This window comes from Anarrhichthys ocellatus, unplaced genomic scaffold (assembly GCF_004355925.1).
Source record: "Anarrhichthys ocellatus isolate YVR2014 unplaced genomic scaffold, GSC_Weel_1.0 scaffold33, whole genome shotgun sequence".
Lineage (NCBI taxonomy): Eukaryota > Metazoa > Chordata > Actinopteri > Perciformes > Anarhichadidae > Anarrhichthys > Anarrhichthys ocellatus.
The window spans coordinates 914,371-938,535 of NW_022280063.1; the positions used below are offsets into that span (position 1 = coordinate 914,371).

General features: G+C 43.6%; 2 protein-coding genes across 3 annotated transcripts in view; both read right to left on the reverse strand.

Moving 5' to 3' along the window:
- Positions 1–14,192, reverse strand: part of syn3 (synapsin III) — a 110,602-nt gene extending 96,410 nt beyond the window's left edge. The window contains exons 1-2 of the mRNA XM_031865698.1: positions 13,511–14,192; positions 5,557–6,023 (exon numbers count right to left, since the gene is read on the reverse strand). Of these exons, the coding sequence (XP_031721558.1) occupies positions 5,557–5,963 (407 nt within the window). The 5' untranslated portion in view covers positions 5,964–6,023; positions 13,511–14,192. The remainder of the gene's footprint in view (positions 1–5,556; positions 6,024–13,510) is intronic.
- A 4,853-nt stretch (positions 14,193–19,045) lies between these two features.
- LOC116393395 (protein mono-ADP-ribosyltransferase PARP12) overlaps positions 19,046–24,165 on the reverse strand; it is a 13,767-nt gene continuing 8,647 nt past the window's right edge. For both annotated transcript variants that reach the window (XM_031865697.1, XM_031865696.1), the window contains exons 10-12: positions 22,205–22,335; positions 21,747–21,898; positions 19,046–20,921 (exon numbers count right to left, since the gene is read on the reverse strand). In XM_031865697.1, the coding sequence (XP_031721557.1) occupies positions 20,161–20,921; positions 21,747–21,898; positions 22,205–22,335 (1,044 nt within the window). In that variant the 3' untranslated portion in view covers positions 19,046–20,160. The remainder of the gene's footprint in view (positions 20,922–21,746; positions 21,899–22,204; positions 22,336–24,165) is intronic.

Here is a 24,165-nt window from a genome sequence, read left to right on the forward strand (position 1 = left end):
TGTGTGTGTGTGTGTGTGTGTGTGTGTGTGTGTGTGTGTGTGTGTGTGTGTATGTATGTATGTATGTATGTATGTATGTATGTATGTATGTATATATATATATATATATATATATATAAAAAAAGCTTAAACCACGGCATAGAAATAAAACTGGCCCTGAGCAGGACTGGTTTGTGTCCACCTGACAAACGTCTCGCTGCCTTTTAACCTGTTTTTTGGTCTCCCACTCTTGAGGGAAAACTCTTCTCTTTAGCTGCGAAAACATCCGATATGTTCGACAGCTGGTCACAAACTGTCTGTGTGCTGTTTGGTGCTGGGCAGGTGATGTATGGTGGGCTAGAAGTAGCTGCCACAAGAATAATTTCTGCTTCTTTTTGCCCGTGAGACGTTCAACGGTGTGTGGGCTTCCTGAGACAATACATTAAACCGTCTTCATGCGGCTCAGGGCTACCAGACGGTCACTCGGCTACGTACATGAAGAACCAAACTCTTTGCCAGAGAGGGGCCGGAATGGAGCGATCGGACGCTCATATCATTCAGAACAGAGAGCAGACAGACTGACAGCTTCTTGGCAAAACGTCTCACATGTCAGCCCGAGAGAGGGAGAGAGAGAGAGAGAGGGAGAGATAGAAAAGGAGGGATTGTCAGTGATGGTGGTGGTGGTGATGCTCCTGGAGACTTTGCCTCAGTGCTGTGTGCTGCTATTGTGCATCAGTCATTGCTGGAGGCCAAGCCTGTCAGGACGGAGCAGCGTCTCCCCAGAGACCTCAGGCTCTCTGCAGGAATGCTCAGGAGGAAAGTCAACCCCAAGACGGGCAGCGGACGGACGGACGGACACCCTTCACTTCAGCAGTTCACGGTTTACTTCCGGGTCCAGTGGATGTGAAACAGCTGACGAGGAAGTAAACATGGACCCTCGCTGCTACCTAGCAACGCAAGTCTGTTGAAACAGGCTGAAACGGAGGGCGAATACAGGCCGAGAGCTTTTATTGTTTTAACATTAAAGAGTGTAACCGTGCTCTGGTAGAAACCCAAAGTACAAGTATGAACCAGGAAATGAGCATGACACGTGTCCGGTAATGGCACTCAGCCTCGTTGATAGAGATGGCCACAGTGTGTAACGGAAGCAGAATCACTCCACAATCTCACTTTTCTGTCATTTGTTTCGCTCTTTTCTCGGCCTCCACCTCGTTCTTATTCTCCAGCTGGACTTTGTTTGGCTTTCTTTCTCTCTCCAACTCTAAAACTGACTTTTGTGTTCTTTCTACTCTTTCCATCTCTCTTTACAATCTGTACACAGGAAAAATTCCCCTAAAAAAAACCCTTTAACGGGGAGAAAAGAGGGAGAGACCTTAGAGAGAGCAACAGAGGAGGGATCCCTCTCCCAGGATGGACAGAAGTGCAATAGATGTCATGTGTACAGAATGAACACATAACAGAGTTACAACACATTCAATGCATATGACAGAACCACTTGATTCTACACGTGTCAAGTGATTTCACAAGTGTAGAATCAAGTCTTAACAAACATTGAAATAGGGAGCCGGGTATCAGAAGAATTTGGACCATTTCTTCTTCTGCTTTTTGGTGACATGTCTCTCAACATCATTGAGCTGGGACTTCAAGGACGACTCGGTCGTCTGCAGCTCCTCTTCCTTTTCCTGCAGTCTGCTGGATTTCTTTATCGGCCTGAAGGAGGGAAGACTTCTCCTGCTGCCAAAGGAGACGCTCGGTTTTGAGCAGATCTTCTGTCATTTTCAGAGCTGCTTTGATCCAGTTAGTCTCCGCTCTCTGCTCCTCCAGCTGGGCTTGGGACCGCTGGTTTCTGTTGAACATCTGCGTAGCTTCCCCCTCCAGTGTTCGAAGAGTAGCTATGTTCTTCAGCTGGGCCTGATCGAGGTCCCTGCAGGTTTTTTCCAGTTGTGCCGTGATAGACAACTGAAAACAGAGACGCTCAGATTTGGACGGATCCTCTACCTTTTTCAGGGCTGTTGTTAGCAAGAGCAGCCTTGAGCTTACTGTTGACATCTGATAGATCATACATTCTAGCCTTCGTCTCTGCTCTCTGCTCGGTCATCTGGGCTTGATGGAAAGCCTTGGCTCTCTTCAGAGTCTCCTTTGCTTTGTGCTCCTGATTTCTCAGAGCTTCCTTCGCCTCGCTGTCCCAACAGTCGACATCTCAGTTGCTCCTCTAGTGAACGTAGGTAGAAATTCATTGCAGGTTCAACGTCCTTGGAAATCCATTTGCATCTCCCTTTGGTTCTGCTCAGTGATCTCTCTATCGCTACTCTCAATTGTTTATGAGGACAAAAACGTCGAGGAGAAGAAGACTCCAGGAAAACAATCCCTACATGGCCGTCAAGTAAATTAAGAAGTTTGGCCAGTATGGTTGAAACTTTCATCACCTAGCGCAGAGATTTCAACAGCAAAGCAGCGCACAGTAGAACCATTTCCTCACAGATCAACCACAGGACTCTGGTGTCTGAAAGCAGGTTACACTTTGTCTCCAAAAGCGAACGCTGGGACAGAAAAAGACAAAGCAGCAGGTCTTTTTTTTACGGGTTGCACTCTTATCAGGAGTTAGGGTTTAAACTGTTCAGGTGCTGCTTCATGCTATACATACACCAAATTGAGAAGACTGTGCCACTGCAGTTGTATATATGCCAAATTAGTTATCATCAAGCCCTCCTAACAATCAGTTGCCACTGCAATCCTGAATTGAAACGTTCCCAATACTCGATGGTCTGTTTTCTGTGCTTTCCACCTGCTGATTTAAGTGGAGGGGGTTAGCGGCAACTTCATCCCAGGCTCACTTAAGGTGGACTGACCATTAAGGTGGACCAGCTACTCTCTCTTTTTTTTTTTTTACACAAATACAGTCACTTACTGTTTACCCCAGTGAAATGTCAGAAAGGTTTGACGTTATTAAAAAAAGAAGAGATTCCACGACATCCAGTGTAAGTGACATTAAATCTAGAAAGATGTGTGTCATGGCTTCATGTTCAGAGTAATAACTCATGAGAGGAAGCACACTTTTTGATGCAAACTGCTGTGATTGGATGTGAGCGCCATCACTGCCTCCGTTAATTGTGTTGGTGAGCGAACAAAACCACAACAGCTAACTGCCCATTGTCTTTAGAAATGTGGCACGCACTCGTCTCTTTCACCTCATGCGGTATTGTTGCCTCACCTCTCTACCTGCCTCCCCAACATCTCCCCCTCGGAGGTCCTCATAGTTTAAAAACCTCCGGTCTAAGGTTTAGCATCGCAATGGGAGCCCTGGAATTGGATCCTGGTGTCAAATCTCAAGGATCATTTGAGTCTGTGTTTGTAGCAGGAACGCTGCTTTGACTGAGGAGAGTTGCTGTTGATCAAGTCTGCTGGCACTGATCATTTCAACAGCAGAGGAAGAGTGTGTCACATTCACCTCTGAGGCTGTCGCGCGTCGCCATCTGCTGGCCAAAGGCCTTCACTCCTACACGAAATATCAAAACAACCCACGAGCGTTTCTGTCAAGCTGAGGATTGAACTACAGTGCCACTCGGTGGCCAGAAAAGGAACGGAGTTCCAAATCAAAATAAATCAAAGATGTTTTTTTCAATTGAAAAGTACTGTATAATGATTAACATTAAATACTGATGTTAAAAATGTTGAGAGAGATATGGGGGGTTAATCCAGCCACAGTAGTGTTCTTTAGAGGAACAACAAGAACACAAACACTACGCAACAACTTGAACTGCTTCTGGGTTTAAAGGGGCACTTCAACCATTTTACAGATAAAGCTCAGTTTACTTGTCATGAAGCGTACTGTTCATCGTTCTGTGCCTCTGGAGAGTGCAGTTGCATCTTGGGAAATGTAGGATCTAGCATTTTTAGGAGCTTGATTCATAGTAGCTGACTGTCTCTGGCAAACTGAAGTCTCCCAAATCAACCAAAAAGGAATAAGAAAATGCATGAATGTAAAATAAAGAAACACCAAATCACACAGCATATTGTGCAGAAGGCAGAGTCTCTGCCACAACTTGGAAAGAATGCAATCCAATACATTACCACAAGCTGTGGCCTTACAAATGACCAGCAGGGCTGCTGCAGTGGATTGCATGATATCAAACAGGTGTCGCTGTGTCAACCAACCCCGTACGAGTCCTTCGACTTTCTTTTTGGTGGTGAAAAAGCAGCCAACCACCTATCAAAGCCTCCGCTATTCCCTCTCTATACAAGGAGCTGTTTCAGTGGATAAAACCCGCTGCTGTTCTCTCTAGAGTGAGGAAGGTTCCCTCAGAGAGTCAGAATGAGCCCGGACGATCATCTGTTGTGGACTCCTTTCACAAACACGGGGATGTGAGGACGATCGGGCCCTTTTGGGGATTTCAGCCAGCGGGATTACAGAAAAGAGGCCGCGTGCCTTTGCAGAATATCGAGAGCCATCCCGGTGCTTTTGACACGGCTGTCATCGGGGCGCTTTTAATTCATCTTTTTTAAGACCCCGGCGCGATTTCCCAGCAGAGCCTCAGATGCTTCGGTACATAATGGTGCCGGCTAATTGTGCGGATAAATTCAAACAGGGGCTGGAAATGACTAATAACGGCTTCACTGGGGGTTGATTTACCACCAAACATCAGCCGACAGAATAACAATTCATGAAGAGGAAGAGCGGTTTATCGATCGGGTGGGACAAACATGATATACTACTGCACGTCTTCACTGCCGCTCTGGAAATCAATTCCTGTGCACGTACGTATGTGTTGCTGCTGAAAGATGAACCTATTTCTTCCCATTAAAGTTAATTTAAATTATCTTCAGAGGAAAAGCACCTCCCTCTCGTTACCATGACAGCCATGGCGTAAGCGTACAGAAGCCAAAGACATACGGGTCCGTCAGGAACAATAAGATGTCGCACTTCTTTCAAAACCACAAGAAAGGCTTTTGATTCAGCGGGAGCTACAAAACTAAAAGGTATGTGAAGTACATAGTGTGAAAAGTGAACATGTCAGCGCTCAGCCACAATAGGTCCTCATATGCCAACAGATGATGATGAGCAACAAGCCTACCGACACCGATAAGTTACCTTACGTGCTTTCTTTGAGTTACTTGTGAAAATCCACATGTTGAGATTCCACACAGGTCGAGCTAAAGAACAGCCTCGGGGCACAGGATGCCACTTGATCGGTTTAAATATACGAACCTTCTGAAAACAAAAGGTCAAGCTGCCATCTTCTATTCTTCAGATACTGCTCTGCTTCAGTCGTAGTGACGTTACATCCAATTCAGTAAAGATAGCGAGTGAGCTAAGATGCTCATTGGTCTTTGAAATCGAGTCAAAACGAGGACACGCAAAAAAAAAATAATAAGTCACGGTTCAGCTCGTTATCTGTTAACTAGGAACTGGTTTGAGATAAATTCATCACGAAAATGTAATTATTTCTCTTCTAGACATAAGCGGAACTCCAAAAACATGCAGGAAAAATGTGAAAAAAACACTTTTTTTTTTGTTAAACAACCCAAGCGCGCACACACACACACACACACACACAGGCGATGGAGACGTGCACTCACCAGTCTGTGTGCTGATCGTCGATGACCAGCAGGATCTTGGGCTTGCGTACGACAAGTTTAGGCGGCTGACCGCTTCCTGCCGAGGCTCCTTCCCCCGCCGTCGCCGCTGACTTGGCGTGTGCAGCGGCAGCGACGTTCTGGGCCATCTGAGCGCTCTTCACCACGCTGGAGAAGGAGCTGAGGAAGCCCCCCGCGCCCGGAGCCGAGCCGGAGCCAGAGCCTGGGGCTGGGGCTGGGTTGGAGGCCGGGGGCGGGATGCTCGGGGGCTGCCGCCTCTCTGTGGCCGGGGAGGCGGGGGAGGAGGTGGACGAGTCCGGAGGGGTCGGCCTCTGCAGGTCCATCATGTAGCCGTTGGGCAGGTTGGCCACGAAGCTGCTGTCTGACAGGCGCCGGCGGAGGTAGTTCATGGTGGTAGGCTGGTGGGTCCGTCAGGCCAGAGCAAGTTAGGGGGAAGAATGCTGGAAATCCTGCACAAGGGGGGGGTGGGGGCAAAGGACCTGTTCACAATCAGTGTTTCTAACACATTATGTAACTTAGTGTAAACAGGAACAAAGTTGCAGATAAATGTTGTTTGAATCCATTGAGGCCATCTCCACTGAAGGTGGCAAGCGCGGGGTCCAAGGGGCCATACCACCCCCCCCCCCACACAGTGGGGCCACAGTGAGGTTTAAGTTAAATCCACATATTTACACACTACGTAATGTTGTGTATGTAGCGAGTGACGACGCTCAGGGCAGAGTAGCTGTTGGTGAGAAGAAATTAGCAGTGAAGTTGTCTCGTGTTATTAAAAAGTACAGTGCCATACACACTTTTTGCACACAGAGTTTGTCTCTCGCACACACACACACACACACACACACACACACACACACACACACACACAGACACTTGGTTCAGATGGAACTTGTTAAACACGTGTTGCTTCTCTGCTTTCTGAAGTTCACACTAATTAGCGAACGTCAGATCTGAGGTGAAGAGTCTGCAAGATAAATGTCAAGCTCAGGAAGGTGCAAAAACAGAAGCTGATCAGACTATTATCACAAACCGCGGGCAAATAATTCAGCGACGCGGCGGCGATGGTGCAAAGTTGGAAGCAGTGATTTCACAGCTCACGTCTTTGTGAAGCAGAGAGAGCCCTTATGGGAGAGAGGAAACAGTTATGTAACGCAGCGTGGAGGAGAAGACACATTCGAACAGATTAGCTATCAAACTGCAACGAAGCAAAGCAAGCCAGCGGAGGGGAAGAGAAACCCTTAAACCTTATTTAAACTAGGGCGCTCTCATAGTAAAGGGAGCTCGGCTGGGATGAAAGTGCATTTCTTATTGAGGCGTCACGTCTCAGGCGGATGCGCCCGGTGTTTGCAGCGGCGTTCTTCCTAGTTAAAAGGGGGGAGGAGGGTCTAATAAGCCCTCAGCAGGAGGAACAGGAAGCGGGGCAAATGTTTCGTCTTGACAAGTTAATGGAGTCTGACGATCGCCATCAGGAAGTCTTGAAAGTTGTAGCTTCTGCCGGAGCATCTGTGGGCAGGACTATCTCCTGATCATTGCTGTTGTAGCCAGCAGTGGAATAATGTTTCCAGTACTGCACTGATTCCCAAAGGGGGGGAAGTCTATTTTCTCTCAGACTGAATTAGTTGCAGCAATGTGTTCCCCATTAACCGGCAACGTTAACTGGATACATTAATGTTGCGGGGCATGAAACCAACTCTAAAACGCTCCATAGAGCTAAAGGAAGTAAATCAGAGGTGTCGTCACTACGAATGAGCCTTTAAACATCACATAAAGTTATACAACTCTTTAACTTTAAATTGCTAATACATACATATTGATTAGTGCAGCTTTAAAACAGATGTATACTGACCGACTGACCGTTCTCAGTCATTTTCCTCAAGAAACTGGACTAGTTTTCAACAAACGCCACTCAAACAGCAGCAAACATTGCATTTTTTGGAAACTATTTTCAGCTGTAGATTAATAAAGACGATATAGGTCATTTCATATCTCAATAAATATATATATTTTCTGGTATTTCAATAAATAAATAGTCCTTGTGAAAATACTACATTTTGAATTAAATACTTGACAAATACAGTTATTTTGTGCTTGTTATTAATTGTATATCACAATCTCGATATATTAATTTTTCTATTTTTTATTTAATTTTTTAATTTAAATTTATTAAAATGTATTAAAATATATTATTTCATCACGATACTATTCCATTGAAAAACAATAAATGATCAATATATTATCCGCCCTAGATTAGTACACATTTGGGGCTCTATGATTACGTCAACATTGACCGAGCACGTTAATGGCAACGACCTAATATGTGGCCCAGTGCAATGATGAGGCTCATTGATGCGTTATTCAATGTAAATTCATTGCTGGTTTGGAATCCACAAGGCATTTGTTGACAGTAATAAAAGAGTATAAAATTTGACTAATCCTTTAATACTTGAGTTTGGGGATTCAGTGTTTTTTCCTCAGGGAATTTCAGCGGAGAAGACGCTTGTTGTCACGAGGAATAACACCAAAACTGTGAAGATGTAAACCGCCCTCCAGCAGCCGGGCTGAACAGCCTGTCCCACCACGGAGTGGAGGGGCTTCCCCCTGGGGACCATGCACGTGTGTGTCAACCACCACGCAAACCAGCAGGGCTCCAGTCAAATTATAGGAAATTGCTGGGAAAACAGACAGAATAAAGGCGAACAACCAAGCGGCGGCAATTACAGTCCCGGGGGCCACTGATTGCCAGCTCGCGCCTCTTTGTAGCGACTTGATCTCGTCGGACGGAAAAGGAGCCGTCTGCTGAAAATCACTATCTTTACACCGCTGTGACATTCCCCCCGCTTTCCCTGCCTGAGGACGAGTGATGCCCTCTGCCTCTCAGTGCTCTCTGCAGTGTCCACACTGGGAGGAAACCACGAGGAGGATGCCACAGAAGACCCTGGGACCCCTGCTGGAGTAAAGTGTGTGGTACTGATTCTACATTTACAAATCTTGTAATTGATGAAGACACAGCTTAACGGAGATGGCAGTTCCTTCCTGCTGGTCTCAATTTTTTTTGCATCCTGATCATCTGCTGAATCTATCACGTATTCTGATGGCTGTCCTGTGAAGTTACACACCAAAGCCTGTTAGAGTTGTTGACAAATGTGTTAGGGACAAGCAGTACGAGGCGTACTCGAGGGTGGCTTTTGAATGAAAGATGTGAAGATCTAAAACATGAATATTTCTTAGTCTTCTTCGATAGTGAACGGAAAATCTTCGGGGTATTGGATCGTTGGACGCATAAAAACAATCAATTCAAATTAGGGTCTGGGATATAGCGATGGGCAGTTTTTTATATCCTATTGATAAAACCATTAAATGATAAATCAAGAAAATACTGTTAATTAATCTATAAAGAAATTATACTCACTAATTCCCTCATCTCACATTGTGTTTGTACAGTTTAATACCATTAACTTTGATGTGTTTATCATTTCATGATGTCCAGCAGTGGCTTTATTATTCATGACAGTCTGAGCTGGGGGGGTATAACCCGTTAGTTAGCGCAGAGGCTCCACTCAAAGTGAGGAGAAGGAAATTAAATAGATTGGGGGAGAGCAGAGAGACCAACTGATGGGCCGGGATGTATCTGCCCCAAGGCACTCTGGGGTGGGAATATAAATAACCGTGTGGCACTCGCTGCCAGGAGGATGGTAATGACAGTTACCACCTGGAGTTTTTCGGTAAACATTCCTCGGAGTCAGAGCTGTTGCCATGGGTACTGTAGCTAGTATTTTAGATTTATTCATCAATGTTGGTCAGTCCCTCCACATGTCTGTCCGTATGTCCAACACTTACAGGTCCAGAGCAAGATATCTTGATGTCTTTCGACATAAATATATTCATGGTCCTCAGAGGATGACACCTATAGATTTTGGTGATTTCCTGTACTTTCCTCTAGCGCCACCAGCAGGTCAAAATGTCCCCTTGACCAATGCACTGGTCTGCTATTATGCACATTCATATACATCCAACTAGCCCAACATCTCCACAGAAAACTATATCTAAAAAATATCTAAATATGATAAGCACACATGAAATCCAATGATATTCTCTTTAGAGCCTTTTGAATTTATTTCGTTGACCTATTGTGTAAGTCCATCCTGGCTCCAGGCTCTGAGAATAATGGAATCATGGTTATGTTTTTGTTTCCGTCCGATGCTTCCGCCTTCGTTGGGCTTATGAGTTATGTTTCAGTTAAAAAGGAGACTGCGAGGCTTTCTTCTTGCCTTTCTTAACTTCAGTATGACTCTTATTTACAGCATTTCAGATTACAGTTTGTTATTTTGACTTTATTGTTATTGACTGACGGTAAGCGTATTTCTCTAAATATGACAATGAGCCAAATGGTACACATTTTTCAGATACTTTTCTTGTACTTTGTCCACACTCTAGGGACGGAGATGTCAGTCTGTCGGTCAGTTAGTCCACCACTTTGGTGCAGACCTAAATATCTCAACTAGTAACTACTTTACACTCTTCAAATGGATTACCATGTACATTCATGGTCCCCAGAGGGATGAATCCTCCTGACTTTGGTGATGTGAAATTTGGCACAGACATTCAAGTCCCCCTCAGGATAAATTATTATAACTTTGGTGACTGACAGACTATTTATATAGCGCCTTCATCAAATTGAAATCTCTATCCAATGCTTTGGTTTATTGGCTAAAAATAAATATCACATAATTAGCAAATGTTAGCACACTAACACGCTAAACTAAGATGGTGAACAGTGACAAGTTGTTTATTGCCACTTTAAGGCTCCAGTCTTGAACTTATCACTTATGGATCCATATCAAACCTGTAATATAAGCATTATTTACACATTTTGACTCAATTATATTTAATGTATGCCACTACATGAGGCTAATTAACTTAACATATGTATGCAGTATTGGAATAAACTTCAATTCTAGACCACCAACATGAAAAACAAATATCATTCTATCTTTTACATTTCAAGGAAAACAGTAATATTCAGTTTCTTCCAAAACTAGTCCTTTCAGTCATTCCTCACAATTGTGTGAGTATCATGATGCTCTAAAACTAATCACCGAATCACAGCCTGATTAACTTATTTAAGGGTGGGCAGCTATCTGAGGCCGATTAACTCACCGCAACTGCTCAATGGTCAGGAAAGCAATAACACAAAGAAACCTTCGCTGCATCTTTTCCACAAATATGACCTGAGAGAGAAACATCCATAGAATGCATATCTTAAACTCCTTTAATGGCATGAATTTAAAGCCACGATACTTAATGCTGCCGCCTCTGATGTAGCAAGACGTCTACAGAGAAGACGGTGTTAAGTTGTTGTGGGAGGTTGTGTGGGGGGCCTGCTGCTTATTTTAATCAGCCAATGCAAAACTTGTCAGATGGCAGCTTGTGAAGACACTGTTAAGGCATCGGCTGTTGATTGCAGTGCCGTGAAACGCTTTCAGTACACCGACTCTATTTTGTAAAGACGTTACATTTTCAAGTGTAACCAGACAAGACGTAATAAGAAAACGGGGACATGAGTTTTGACAAGAACACTTAACCACACACAGAGCCACTCTTAATTAAAAAATATGGAGCTTGACACCTTTATCTGAGAATCGTGCCGCTTTCTGCACTTGCAGAACTGCCCAGCAGGAATGAGAAAGTCCTGTGAACCTCGGCGACTGCAGTGACAGAGTGTGCTCGGCGACACAACCGGTCTCGGCTCGATGCGAGAGTGTCTGCGGAAGCAGCGGCGACGAGCTGGGTGAGGCGAGGAGTCACAGCCGAGTCACCGCGCAGTGACCTCACTGCAGACGCCACATCCACACAAAGACAGTGAGACGGCCGGGTGGGAGGCAGAGCCAACGGACCTTTCTTTCTCCCGATGCATGCTGGACTAATCCAGTGATTAGACAGGTTCACTCAACACAATCTCAAGAAACCTTCAGGTTAAAAGAGACAACTTATCTCAGCTCGGTAAAGACCCGCGCGTTATTCAGCGGTTGAGCCAGGCATCAGTGGGACAACATATATTTCGTCATTTTCATGCAAAAATGCAAGAATTCTTAAAGATACTGAACCACAAAATATTGCCTTTCGGCACTTCAAAAGCAAAGCTACAGCCCTACTTAATACAACGGACCATCCAATCCATTCATATCTAGGCTATGACTAACAGGCTGCTGATGAATCATTTCCATATCAACAGCATCAGCAGCATATTGATTCAAAGCTCCATTCACAACAAACCAGCCCCCACATCACTACAACTTGTTTCTACCTCTAAGTCTCCTCCCATCACAAACTGGGCACTTTTTCTCTATGAGGTCTGGTGCACAGAGAAGCACCGAACCAGCTGATAAGGACAAGAAGGTCACCAGAATAAAAGGGATCATTAGTGGCTGTAACCTGCCTTTCATGCTGAGGGCATGCTTCTGGAGACAAAATAGATCACTCGTTATGGAGGAAAGACTTGTGCCCATCTCCTGAATGCCTGATTAATATTTAATTGTGTTTATTTTTCACTATGGCGTCATTGTCATCGATGTTAAAGGCTGAGCTGCGCTGTAACAGCATCTTTTGTGTATGGAGGTAGCGTCCACATCACCCACAGATAGTTGTTTAGGTTTTAAGGGTCTTTGAGTGGCAATTGTATCCACTTCTTGTAAATATATGGTGGTTAAAATTTGTATTTTTTTATCAATGTTAACGACCACTTGTATATGAAAGAAGTCACTCGTAGTAAGTAGTAAGTGTCTTTAAAATCATTGTTCTGCTTTTCCCGCGCTCAATTTAAAGGTTGTGTTTCCCCCTTACTGCTAACGTTAGCATAGCTTGCAGCTGCAGCAGGCATCCGTTTTTGGCAACAAAAAAACTCTAAAAACTCCATGTCTGCTAACGTTATCTGCATACCACTTAGCAATTAGCTTGTAGACATAGTAGAGCATTTAGCAAATACAATAATAGCTATTTCTCTCAGGTGTCGGTAAATAACAAAAAGCTTAGCGTTAGCAAGAGCTCAGGTAACGTTAGCGGCTTTGTCCTAAAAAAGCTAATAAAACCACAGCACACCTGCTAGTTAGGAACTAATAGTGAACATTGTGGAGCAGTCAACACCATAACACCACTAAAAAGGCAGACTTCTCCCCCCAAGAGTTGGTGAACACCAAGGGAGAGCAGAAAAGAGAGTGAATGTTGGACTTATATTCGGCAGGTGGCCAGAAACACGTGGCTCCATATCCACCAGATGTGTTAAATAAGCAACTGCTTGCTAATGTTCAACTCATCAAACAAAAGGGCAACGATAATTCACAGTTGTGTTCATATTGTGACCATAGCATTTCTTTTATATCGACAGGATATTTAACATGGGTCGGTCACTTAATGGCCAAACTCGTAAAATATGGGTGAAAAACTGGCCATTATTGCAAGTTCAGAGATAAATAGCCGCCTAATTAGCGCCAGAAATTGGCTTTACTGCATCAGTTTCTCATCTCTAGGCAGGATGGTCAGTGTCTATTATTGTGACTTCATAACCCGCCGTCTCTCCTTTGTATTCCACGGTCACAATCATGAAATGGATACCCCCCCCCCCACCCTTTTAATGAACTGCTCATCGGAGGAGCGACTGCAGGCTGCAGAGACATGGCTGAGGGAATCCCTGCACAAACCTACTGTATAGTACATCACCGAGCTGCCAAACAACTCACACCGGTCTGACTCGGCAGAACGCTGCGCTCACAGGTCCATTTTATCCGAGGAATAATACTGATAAAAGATGAGCTTCACTGTGGGAAGCAGCTGATTTCTCCTCAGAGCACAGCCCGCAGCACGAAACACACACACCGGCAGACAAATGTTGGAAATAACAAACGTAGGAAGGATGGTAGGAATATATATAATATAAATGATTTACCTGAGCGGTTGTCAGCAAGTATCGAATAATGACCCTTCCTCTTCTTCTTCTTCTTCTTCTTCTATTAATGATGCTCCTTCTTCTTCTACGCTCAGGTCCACGGTCCTCCTCAGCCTCCCAACAAATTCCCCCCACTCTCTCTCTCTCTCTCTCTCTCTCTCTCTCTCGCTTTTTCTTTTTCTCTCTCTCTCGCTCCACAATGCATGCTGGGAATGTGAGGGGTGTAGTCTGTAATGCTTTCATTACCGCAGTCGGTGCATGAAACTCAGCATCCGTCAGTAAAGGAATACATTGTGAAGCATGACTCATAAAAATAATGAAATAGTATTTCATATATTTTAAACATTCCTGTTTTGTTGTTTTATTTTCAAAATCCCACTGAAATGTATCATACATTTCTGATTTTCTTTTTTTTTCAAATCATTTGCACAAAAAATTATATAAAGAATGTAGTTTTTTGATTATAGACTGTGGTATTTTTTTTCATTTAGACCATAATGGAAGTAAAGCTGAGGTCAGCGAAGGGGCTGATACACCCACTGTACACTCTCCTCCCAATAAACAGCTAATGGATAAAGTTAGCAACTTGCTAATGAACATCATAATCAGAACCATTTACTGCCACAGTATGTTGCACATACAAGGAATTTGTCAGGGCGGGTGGTGCATAACAATAACCAATCAACAACAATCAACACAGTAAAAACATATTAAAATTGACAGTAAAATATAAAATAAAGTGAAATAAAAAATAAAGTGCACAAACGAAAAGATAACAGGACTATCAACAAGTGAGATGTACAGTAAGTGTAGTGTAAAAGTGTCAAGTGTATTTAAATAAGAAACAGGGAAGGGATGTGCAGGGGAGTGACCGGTAAGAAATTGTCCTGGGGATGTCAGAGTCAGTGGGGGTCCCGGGCTTTGTTGATGAGCCCGACTGAAGACGGGAAAAAACTGTTCATGTGGCGTGAGGTCTTGGTCCTGATGGACCGCAGCCTCCTGCCAGATGGAAGGGGCATGAACAGTTTGTGTCCAGAGTGAGAGGGGTCGGCTATAATCTTTCTTGCTCGCTTCAGGGTCTTTGAAGCGAACAAGTCCTGGAGGGACGGCAGATTGCAGCTAATCACCCTCTCGGCAGAGCGAATGATGCGCTGCAGTCTGCCCTTGTCCTTGGCGGTGGCTGCAGCGTACCAGACCGTGATGGAGGAGTAGAGGATGGACTCAATGATGGCTGTGTAGAAGTGCACCATCATTGTCTTTGGCAGGTTGAATTTCTTCAGCTGCCTCAGAAAGTACATCCTCTGCTGAGCCAACATGGAGCATTTGACAGCTAAAGAGACAGTTATTTTTGCAGGATTTTGCAGTAAACAGGCTAAAATCAACTCCAGATTGATGAAAATGTTGCTCTTTCTTTGCTAAATATGTAAATAACCGCTGTTTGCTAATGCATTAGCCATATTGACTTCATAGGGCAATTTTTTGTCAATGTCAAAGTGGACAAAAACTCACAAAATACTGTTTAATTGGAGCTTTCAGACAATTTCTTAAGTAAATAGATTAGCAAAATATCAAATTTGGTGCAGGTGGAAATTGTAAAACAACATGCTATTCTGCTTTCCGTTATTCATAATTAGCTCAAATCTCATGCAGCTGTTTTGTACGAAAGCCCTGTAACACATTTTATATTTCTAGTGAATATAATCCATGTAATTTAATTATGTGTCTTTTGTATATACTCTTGTTAACATGTTTTATATTTCTTGTGTGTCATATTTTCAGATATGTATTTTGTATGTGCCCTCATTAACACCATATTTTGAAAACCTGACTAAGTCAAACATGCACCCTTGTGCTCACTTTCACCAAGTCCTTCACTGTCAGCACGATCCGGGCCGTTTGAATGCATTCAACGCCGAACTTTTGCTTTATGTTGTTATCTCAATAAAACAAGTTTTTGACATAATTAGATTGGGATCTCGAGATAATGGCATAAAAAAGTGGAATTTAAATCATTTTCATTTAGGGCTTCCGTGGTTTTGTGCTCAAAACCGCCATACCTACCTGCCCAGCACAAAAAGGCCAGTTGGACCAAAACAGGAGAGTGAACATTGACTTACATTCATCTGGTGGCCAGAAACATGACTCCAAATAAATGCTAATGCTGCTCCGTGTCCGCTGGATGTGTAAATAGGTCACTGTTTGCTAACCCGTTAGCTATAACGAACATCAATGCCCCCTCCCAATAAATCAATTAATAATGCTTTAAAGGGTGCATTGTCCTCTAACATGTTAAATTACAACAAGATAGTTAATGAAGAAAACATAACTGGAAAGTTCAATGATGGCGATATCTCTCGTGCTGATATCAGCAGAGGTAAATATTTCATGACGGCACTCAGGCACAGAAGAACATGCCGAACCACAGCTGTCACTGATGTAACAGAGTGTAATAACAGCATCATTAATCTCTTGTAACTCACACTCTGCAGCCGTGAAGCCACTGAGTAGCTCCAGTCTGTTTGCTGTGGAGTCGGCTGGCCTGAATAGGTATTCTCTGTGTGGTCGAAAGTCAATGTATTAATGGTAATTTGATCAAATATTGGATCATAGGTTTTATTTCAGAAGTTCATAATAATAATGAGAACTTACAGAGCCTAATTACGACACTGCAGTCTGCGGTCAACACATTACACAACAGGATTATAAACACAAAGCAGGATTAAGAAATGTTTTAATTAATTCATGGTTGGCTGTGTGGATGAATGTACAAATCCTGGGATTGTGTTGGAGCTAATTACACTTTAATGAGAAGCTATGGTCCAGCTTCCAGCCCTCTGAGGGCAACTGGCATATTCACAGATGCTGCTATAGCAACTCATTAATTCCACATTTATTGTGACACTGCACTGGAATCTTTCATCAGCATTAAGTTGGATATTTACAGGCAAATTATAGGAATTTGAGCCCAAATCACCGTTTCTCTGCTTCAGCTTCGATTGGTGTCGGCATGAATTCATGACACAACCAACTCTCTGCCATGAATGCAGTCATTGCCCCTGATCCCTCTTGAATCAACGAAACAGATGTTGCATCTGAGACACAAACAGAGACGCAGACTGCATCCCCAAAGTGCAGCACAAATGTTGTCATCTAATCACAGCGGGACACATCTGCACAAAAATAGAAACTATGCTGAGGGTGCAGTCTCAGAGGATAGTCTCCGTTTCACATTACATTAAGACCACATTTCCCATTATCGCAGTTGCTTCCTGTTTCTTCCCGAAACTCAAGTAAAGACAGTTTTGATTATATGCCATATTCTATTACAGGAAGTATAAGTATACAATAGTAAAAGAAGAAGTTGTAGTAACTAGAGGAAAAATGAAATACAAGAAAGTGCAGCAGCAACAAAGGGAAAAAAGATATCTGCTCCCCAAATCACTCCCTCAAATCACCTAAAACAAAATGACCGCTGAGTTACAGACGTCTCTTTCCCAATGTAAGTCAATGGGAAAAGGCTTTTTTATATATGTAATATTACGTTTCTTCCTGGGGGCTTGGCATAGTCACACGGTATAACCACCAAGTTATTTCGGACTCAGCCCAAGACTCTACAGACACGCAGCGATGCTTTGAGCCTGCTCGCATTAACGATGCGAACATGTTGATGTTTAGGAGGATTAATGTTTACCATGTTCAATCTCAACCGTAATTTAGCATGTTAGCATGCTACATTTGCTAATTCGCACTAAACACATTTTTTGAGATATTCAGTCATAACTACACATTAAATATAAAGTATTGGACACATTAGACCTGATGTCACTAAATGAAAGGGAGGGATCACTGAAAATATTACAAGACAACCTGAGGGGGACATGAATGTCTGAACCAAACTCCATGATAATTCATCCAATGGTTGACATTTGACTAACAAACAGAAATGTCAACCTCATGGTGGCACAAGAGGTAAAGTCAAGGGACCTTAAAAGTTACCAGGATGCATCCTCTGGGAACCATGAACGTCTGTGCAAGATCTCATTTCAATCCATCCAATCTGAGACTCTGCAACCCGGATCAAAGTGGTGGACTGACAGACCGACACCAAAAGACATAATAAAAAAAGCACAGAGTCTGTAAAAGACATTTACAAACCCCACACCCCTAGATAGTAAGGGATCGTACATCACAGAAAATAGAAAATGTTTCATTTGGCTCCAGTTTTGTGCCGAAAAGCATTTTCCCTGCCTTAGCCCAATGTCCATACCTTTCACCTTTAATAATCGGCTGATCAACAGGTGCGTTATTTATCTATTGAGGCTGCCCATACAGCAGATCTGCTGACCGCAGCTGTTATGGAAAAGCACCACAAACATTTCAGAAACTCAACAAAAAACCCCTCCTGCTATCAGCCAAATAAAGATCTGACTCACTTCCTCTCACCCCCGGGGCTTATGCCGCTATAGCGCTCTTCCATCAGCTGGAACAAAACGGCCGTGACTCAGCAGAAACATAAACACCTCAAACACCAGCAGGGGTGCGCGCAAACAAGGGAAAGGAGTCATATTTAATTCATAAGCTCTTGTAATGCAGGAAAAACAGATCTCCCGATATGCTGAGGCCTGGAAGCCCCTCGCAGCTGGCTCTGGAGGATCTGATCTGTCTACCGACGAACGACAGACGGAGGCAGAAAGAAGGCTGGTTAATGTCAGGGGGTGTTTACTGCCACTGGGTGGGCTGTCGCATCCCACGGGGCACAGCTGCATTTCCCATAAAACAGCTCCATCTTAATGGACAGCAAACGCATAAAGGATGCACTGGTATTGTCAGGCAAATCCGTTCGAATGGTCTCTCCGTAATCTACTGTACCATTAGAGCTGTCCGTCTCTTCTGCACGGAGAAAAGGCCGTATGTTTTCAACCCAAAGGGGAATAAATGTCCTTAATTAGTGCTCACCATTTAAAGAGCGGGTACCTTGGGAAAAACAGTCCTCCACCACCAACCCCCCAAGTATCCAGTAGTGCTTGCTTTATTTGCACTGATCAAAGTATATCTGGACTAATGTTTGATGGTCTTGTGATTTGGCAAAATGCCTGCATACCATAAGAATCATTGAATAGAAAAATGCTCTCCAGTTTAGAACAAATTCATGAAGAATCAAAACATCCCTAAGGTGTAGATGTGAATAAGTCAGGGTGCATAAGTGTAATCTCATTTTAACATGCAAACATATTCACATTCACATTGCAGATTGTCAGGAAACCCAAGAGGAGGCGGTTGCTAGTGTAAGTATACTGGTGTGTGTGTGTGTGTGTGTGTGCGTGTACGGGAGGGGGTGGGGGTTTCCAGGCCTAATGTCTAATGTCACAGGAAAGCTCCAGCAGCCATATTGATCATTTTTCATGCCCTGCCTCATTTCACTAAGAGGCTCAACCCTCAACGCTGGTGGCCTTTTCAATTCACTTATGAGACAGACAGAGAGAACTGCAGCTTTAAGATGCAAACCTGAAAATAAAACGCTGCTTCTGTGTGCAGTTCATGTTAATATTACATTTATTTATTGATTAAAATGCACAAAATCTGTTTTGCAATCAGTACAATTTGGAAAACACTGATTTCTTTAGTTTTTAGTCACACTCAACACAAAAAAAAAACCATACAAGCGGTGCTTGAACTTCAAACATACACACTACAAAACCTTATCTGTATGAAGCTATTACTGTTATGGCTCATTTTAGGACGCCGATAAGGATTTTGTCGTCCTCTACTGGTAGAGGAGCTGTGCAGCAGCATCCTTGTCTGTGATCGTTAATATATAGGATGTATTCTATATAATAACCATGAGTATTTCAATGTCATTGTGATGTATACAATTACCTGAGCAAATTTCTGTCGTTCTCAAATGAATTTCACATATATTTAGGTGAACCACACCTCAATAAGTGCTTTTCCATCCGTCTGTTTTTATGCCCAAAAAAAGAAACCAGAGTGACACGACGGAAATAGAGAAAAAGTCAACATATTGCCAAAAAGTCTTTAGTGGGAGAGTTGATGTATTGATGAATGAAATGACCCACGTTTTGTGAATAAATCCCGATGTATAAGACGCACGTGGAGATACTACACGTAGCGGCAGACAGAAACATGAAGCACGAAACCAACAGAAATGACATATTTCTATATCACGCTTTCATCTCGGTTTGACAGGGGCGCAATTGTGTGGTCTTGTTGCTGCCTCTTCTCCTGCATTGCTTTAACGGCCCCCCCGACTGGGAAAACAGCACAACAGCATCGGGCGGGAATGTGCACGAGTTCGCATTTTGCAGATGTTTTTTTCTGCAAATTTAAAAGTTGAGTTACCTTTGGATGGAAACTCGGCTACTGTGAACAGAATATTTCCAATTCTCTGTGTTGTTGTTTTTTTCTACTCCACTGTTTTTATCCGAGTGATGAATTATTATTCTACAGTTAGAATGTTCTTCCACATAAATGAGCACTCTTAAGTGATGCAACTGCCACTCTACTCCTCATTGCACTCTTTAATGGATACCATTGCCAAACTACCCAAAGCAGTTTGTACAAGCACCATAAAGCTCCTTGAATTATCATTATCCATTAAAAAAAGGCCTGCCCCCACTTCACCATTGTCCCTAAGCAATGGCACAGGTATCAGCTTTCTTTGGTTTTGGTGAGATAGGTGGAGGAGATGGCGATGGCGGTGGTTGGGCAAATCTTGGGCTGGGTTGGTAGTATGAGGCTGTGGTTCGGTAAGACGATGTGCTGGGTCTGTATGAGGGTGTACTGGGTGGAGAAACAGATGTGCTGGGTCTGTATGAGGATGTACTGGGTGGGGAAACTCTTGTGCTGGGTCTGTATGAGGGTGGACTGGGTGGAGAAACAGATGCGCTGGGTCTGTATGAGGATGTACTGGGTGGAGAAACTGATGCGCTGGGTCTGTATAAGGATGTACTAGGTGGAGAAACTGATGCGCTGGGTCGGATCGAGGGTGTGCTCGGTTGATAAAATGACAAGGTCGGTTGGGGAGCTGGTCTCGGTGCCGGTTTTGCCGGTTTTGGTGCCGGTACCGGTTTTGGCGCCAGTACTGGTACTGGCGCCGGCACTGCCGCAGCACCGTACATGGAGACAAGTGGGTCTGGGGTCTTGTACTGCAGCAGGTACTCGGGGTAGATCTGATGCTTCTCAAACACAACAAAGATGGAAGGGTCCATAACGTCGTCTACGCAGCTGTCAAAGAAGTTGATGTCCCCGCCGTCCTTGGAAGGAGGTCGGCGGTAGCTGGAGTGCCCTTTGGTGTAGGATCCCACCAGCACCCGGGAGATGAACATGGATTTGACATCAGAGACACCGGTGTAGCTGTGTGAGTATTTTGCGTCCCGGGCAAAGTAACTACCTGTGTTTGGAGATTAAAAATGGACTATTGTATTGCCATTATACTGTATGTGAAAATACACAAGGGTTTATTCTAACTATTGCTTAATCTGCAAATTGCTTTCCTGAATAAATATTTGTTTGGTCAGAAAATAGTGAAAAAGCTTTTTTTGTCACATGAATAATTTCCCAGCGCCCAAGTTGTCTAAACCCAAAGCTATTCAATTTACTACCAAACTACACGCGCTAACCGTATCACTGCGCCGGAGGAGGCATGAATCTACACTGCTAGCTCACCTAGCACCACTGAGCTAGCTACCTTTACAGCTCAGACAAAGAGGACGCCATTAATGTGTACAACTTCTGCGCGGTGATACGGTTGGCGGCTGTAGTCCGTTAGAAAGAATATACTTCCCAAATGACCTGCTCACTACAAGGTCTGTGGATGCACTCGAGTTTTCTGGAGAGAGACACTGTTGTTGAGTTTTTCAAATAGTTTTTTGGGGGCGCTTTGAGCACCACAAGCTGAGTTCCATTACACTGGAGAGAAGTCAGACATCTCCACGGCTCTACCTGAACTGTCCCTTTAACAATTAATAAACTAATTGCGTCAGCTGAACAACACTGATGGACAGCTTAAAACACCGGATAAAGGTAAACAATAAGGTAATTATAATTATAAGTATAATAATTTGGTTTTGGTGAACTGTCCCTTTAAATTTGTGTGAGATGCGTAGCTTTAATCTAAGAAACCGTCCCATCCTTTCTTTTTAATTCAACACAATAACTGCGCATCTTTTGTTCTCAAATCAGTAAGTGGCCCACAATTCATTTTTCTTCAACTCACCTTCGCCGAAAACAGTCCCATTAACTCCACAAAGTCGCCAGTCAAAGTTGGTGTGGCAGATGACATCTAGGTATTTCGAGTCAGTGCCATGAAAAAGCTGTTTTTCAGTCACATTGCGCCCATTGTTGCTGTTCTTCATCTGATTCTTCTGGCTATATTTAGGAAGAATAAATCAGAAACTGTAAATCAAGCTGATACATTTAGGAATGAGTGCTAACATTGAGAGAAACTGTAACTTTGGCTCAACAGCGGCCACAAGTGGCAACCACAGGATAATAATAAATACTAATACGTGGCTATATATACGAGGGTGAATGTGTTATTCGTTCTTTATAAAAGTTGCATGGTCTTGCTTTAACAACCAGTGTGGTGGTTATCTGATCCAATGACAACCTAGCTGAGAAGATATTAAACACACAACCACTCAGACGGATGACACTTTTAAATCACATACGTACCACTGAAAAAACTCCCAAAGAGGTTTGTTCTGAATCCTCTCTATTTTGACAATGTCAAAGCCTCTCATAGTTTGACAGAAAAGAGTCTCAAGCTCCTTAAATCCATCCGAGGAGCGCAGGAGGGGGACTCGCTGGAAAACACACAAAGAAAACAGAATTATTTTTACCCAGGCAAACAATTACTGCAATTTGTGGCCACTTGGGGGGAACAGAAACAAGTTGTGAACACAACATCGTGTGGGAGGCAACATGATGAGCACGCTGAGGAGCAGTACAATGACAGAGAACAACTCCAGGATGCCCAGCTGACAATGTAATCAGGCCACAACAGGAAGAGGAAAATTCAGGGGCAGAGACTTTGAGAAACACACACCAGCTGAAAACGTTGTGTGCCATCAATTATGGCAACTTGGACATTGTCTAAGAGACTGCCCACAATCTCCATGGAAACAGGACTGGTGGGAGGGCTCAACATCAGCCGTGAGGAGGGGAGGAGCATGTGGCGGGGCGGACCCCAGTGATGGACACAGAGGGTGAGTTAACTTTAGATTCTGATATGACAAACTTGTACATTTAACACACACATTAGAAACCATACAAACATCACTCGCACCCACATACCAGATGTAGTTGAATGAAAATGAAGGGTTTAGAAAGTTACCACAAGTCACATCAACTATTAAAGGTAAAAATGTTCAGAATGTCACATGCAGGCTGATTCACTAGAATGCACCGCGCATATGTTCGATGGACTAGATGAAGGATTTGAGGAAGTATTGTTTCAAGAGGGGAGAGAAGTAGAGAAGTTATGTATGATGGTATAATGAACATTTATTGGAGAGAAAATACTGCTGCTGTCTCTGTTTCTCTGTCTCCCACACAATCTGAGCTGTTTAAGGGGGAGTTCACACACGTGTCCTTGGTACGAGGCCCAGGAATGGAGTGGAACCAGACTCACTGACTTCAGGCCCACAGAGGATCCAGGTAACTGTCCCAAACAGATTATAATCCCTTTCTTCAACTGTGTCTCATCAAAGCGATAAGAACACCACTTAAATACAATTAGTATAAATGTTTTAGAACATTTGACCTCTTTTATATATCAAGATCATGAAAACATGATGAAATTGTAAATATTTGAATGGCCAAAGGGGGGAATCATTGGGGTAATTGATCATGTTCTTTTAGATTGAACTTGTATGGCTTCAACCTAAACCCAATCTAAAAGAGTCCAGAACCACAGCGAGAAGTTAAAAGAGCCAGAGAAAGTCAATTTAGTACGTTAACTATTTGTCAACCAATTCAGTAACTATACAGTGAAATATTACAGCGAAAACATTCGGACAAACCTGGCACAGTAGCAGGTCCACAAAGGCAGGCATAAGCTCTTTATTATGTTAGATAACCGACCAATGAAAACATAGAAGAAACAAAAGCGTAAAGTACACGGAGCTGAAGACCAGCGGGAGGTTCGAACATTTGTCCTCGTATGAGTGACGTGAGTCACTCAAGGGGGAATGTGGGAGGAAAATGTATTTGTGTCTTGAAGTATATTTGTGTAAAATCAATCATACCCATAATTCGAAATGTATCCATGTATATTCACATTCATACTGTGACGTTGGCCTGTATCATTGTCATATGTTATTCATGTCACTGAGACGGGGAGTCTAGTATAGCGGCCTTGGAGCCCGGGTGAAGATAGAGAGAGAGGGGGGGAGGGAGGGGATGACGTAGATAAACAAGTAGGGCGAGATCTCTAACGGAGGGAAAAGACAAGAGCCGGTCGCTGTGACGGGCGGCCAGAGGCGGAATCAGGAGAAGACGAGTGGGGAAGGAGACTGTGGTTAATCAAAAAACCCTCTGTTATGACTTGTCCGAGGTGCACAGTGTAGCTTGTCTAGGTGAAAGTTCAGAGGAGGAGGACGACATCGCCGAAGGGGGGGGGGGGGGGGGGGGGG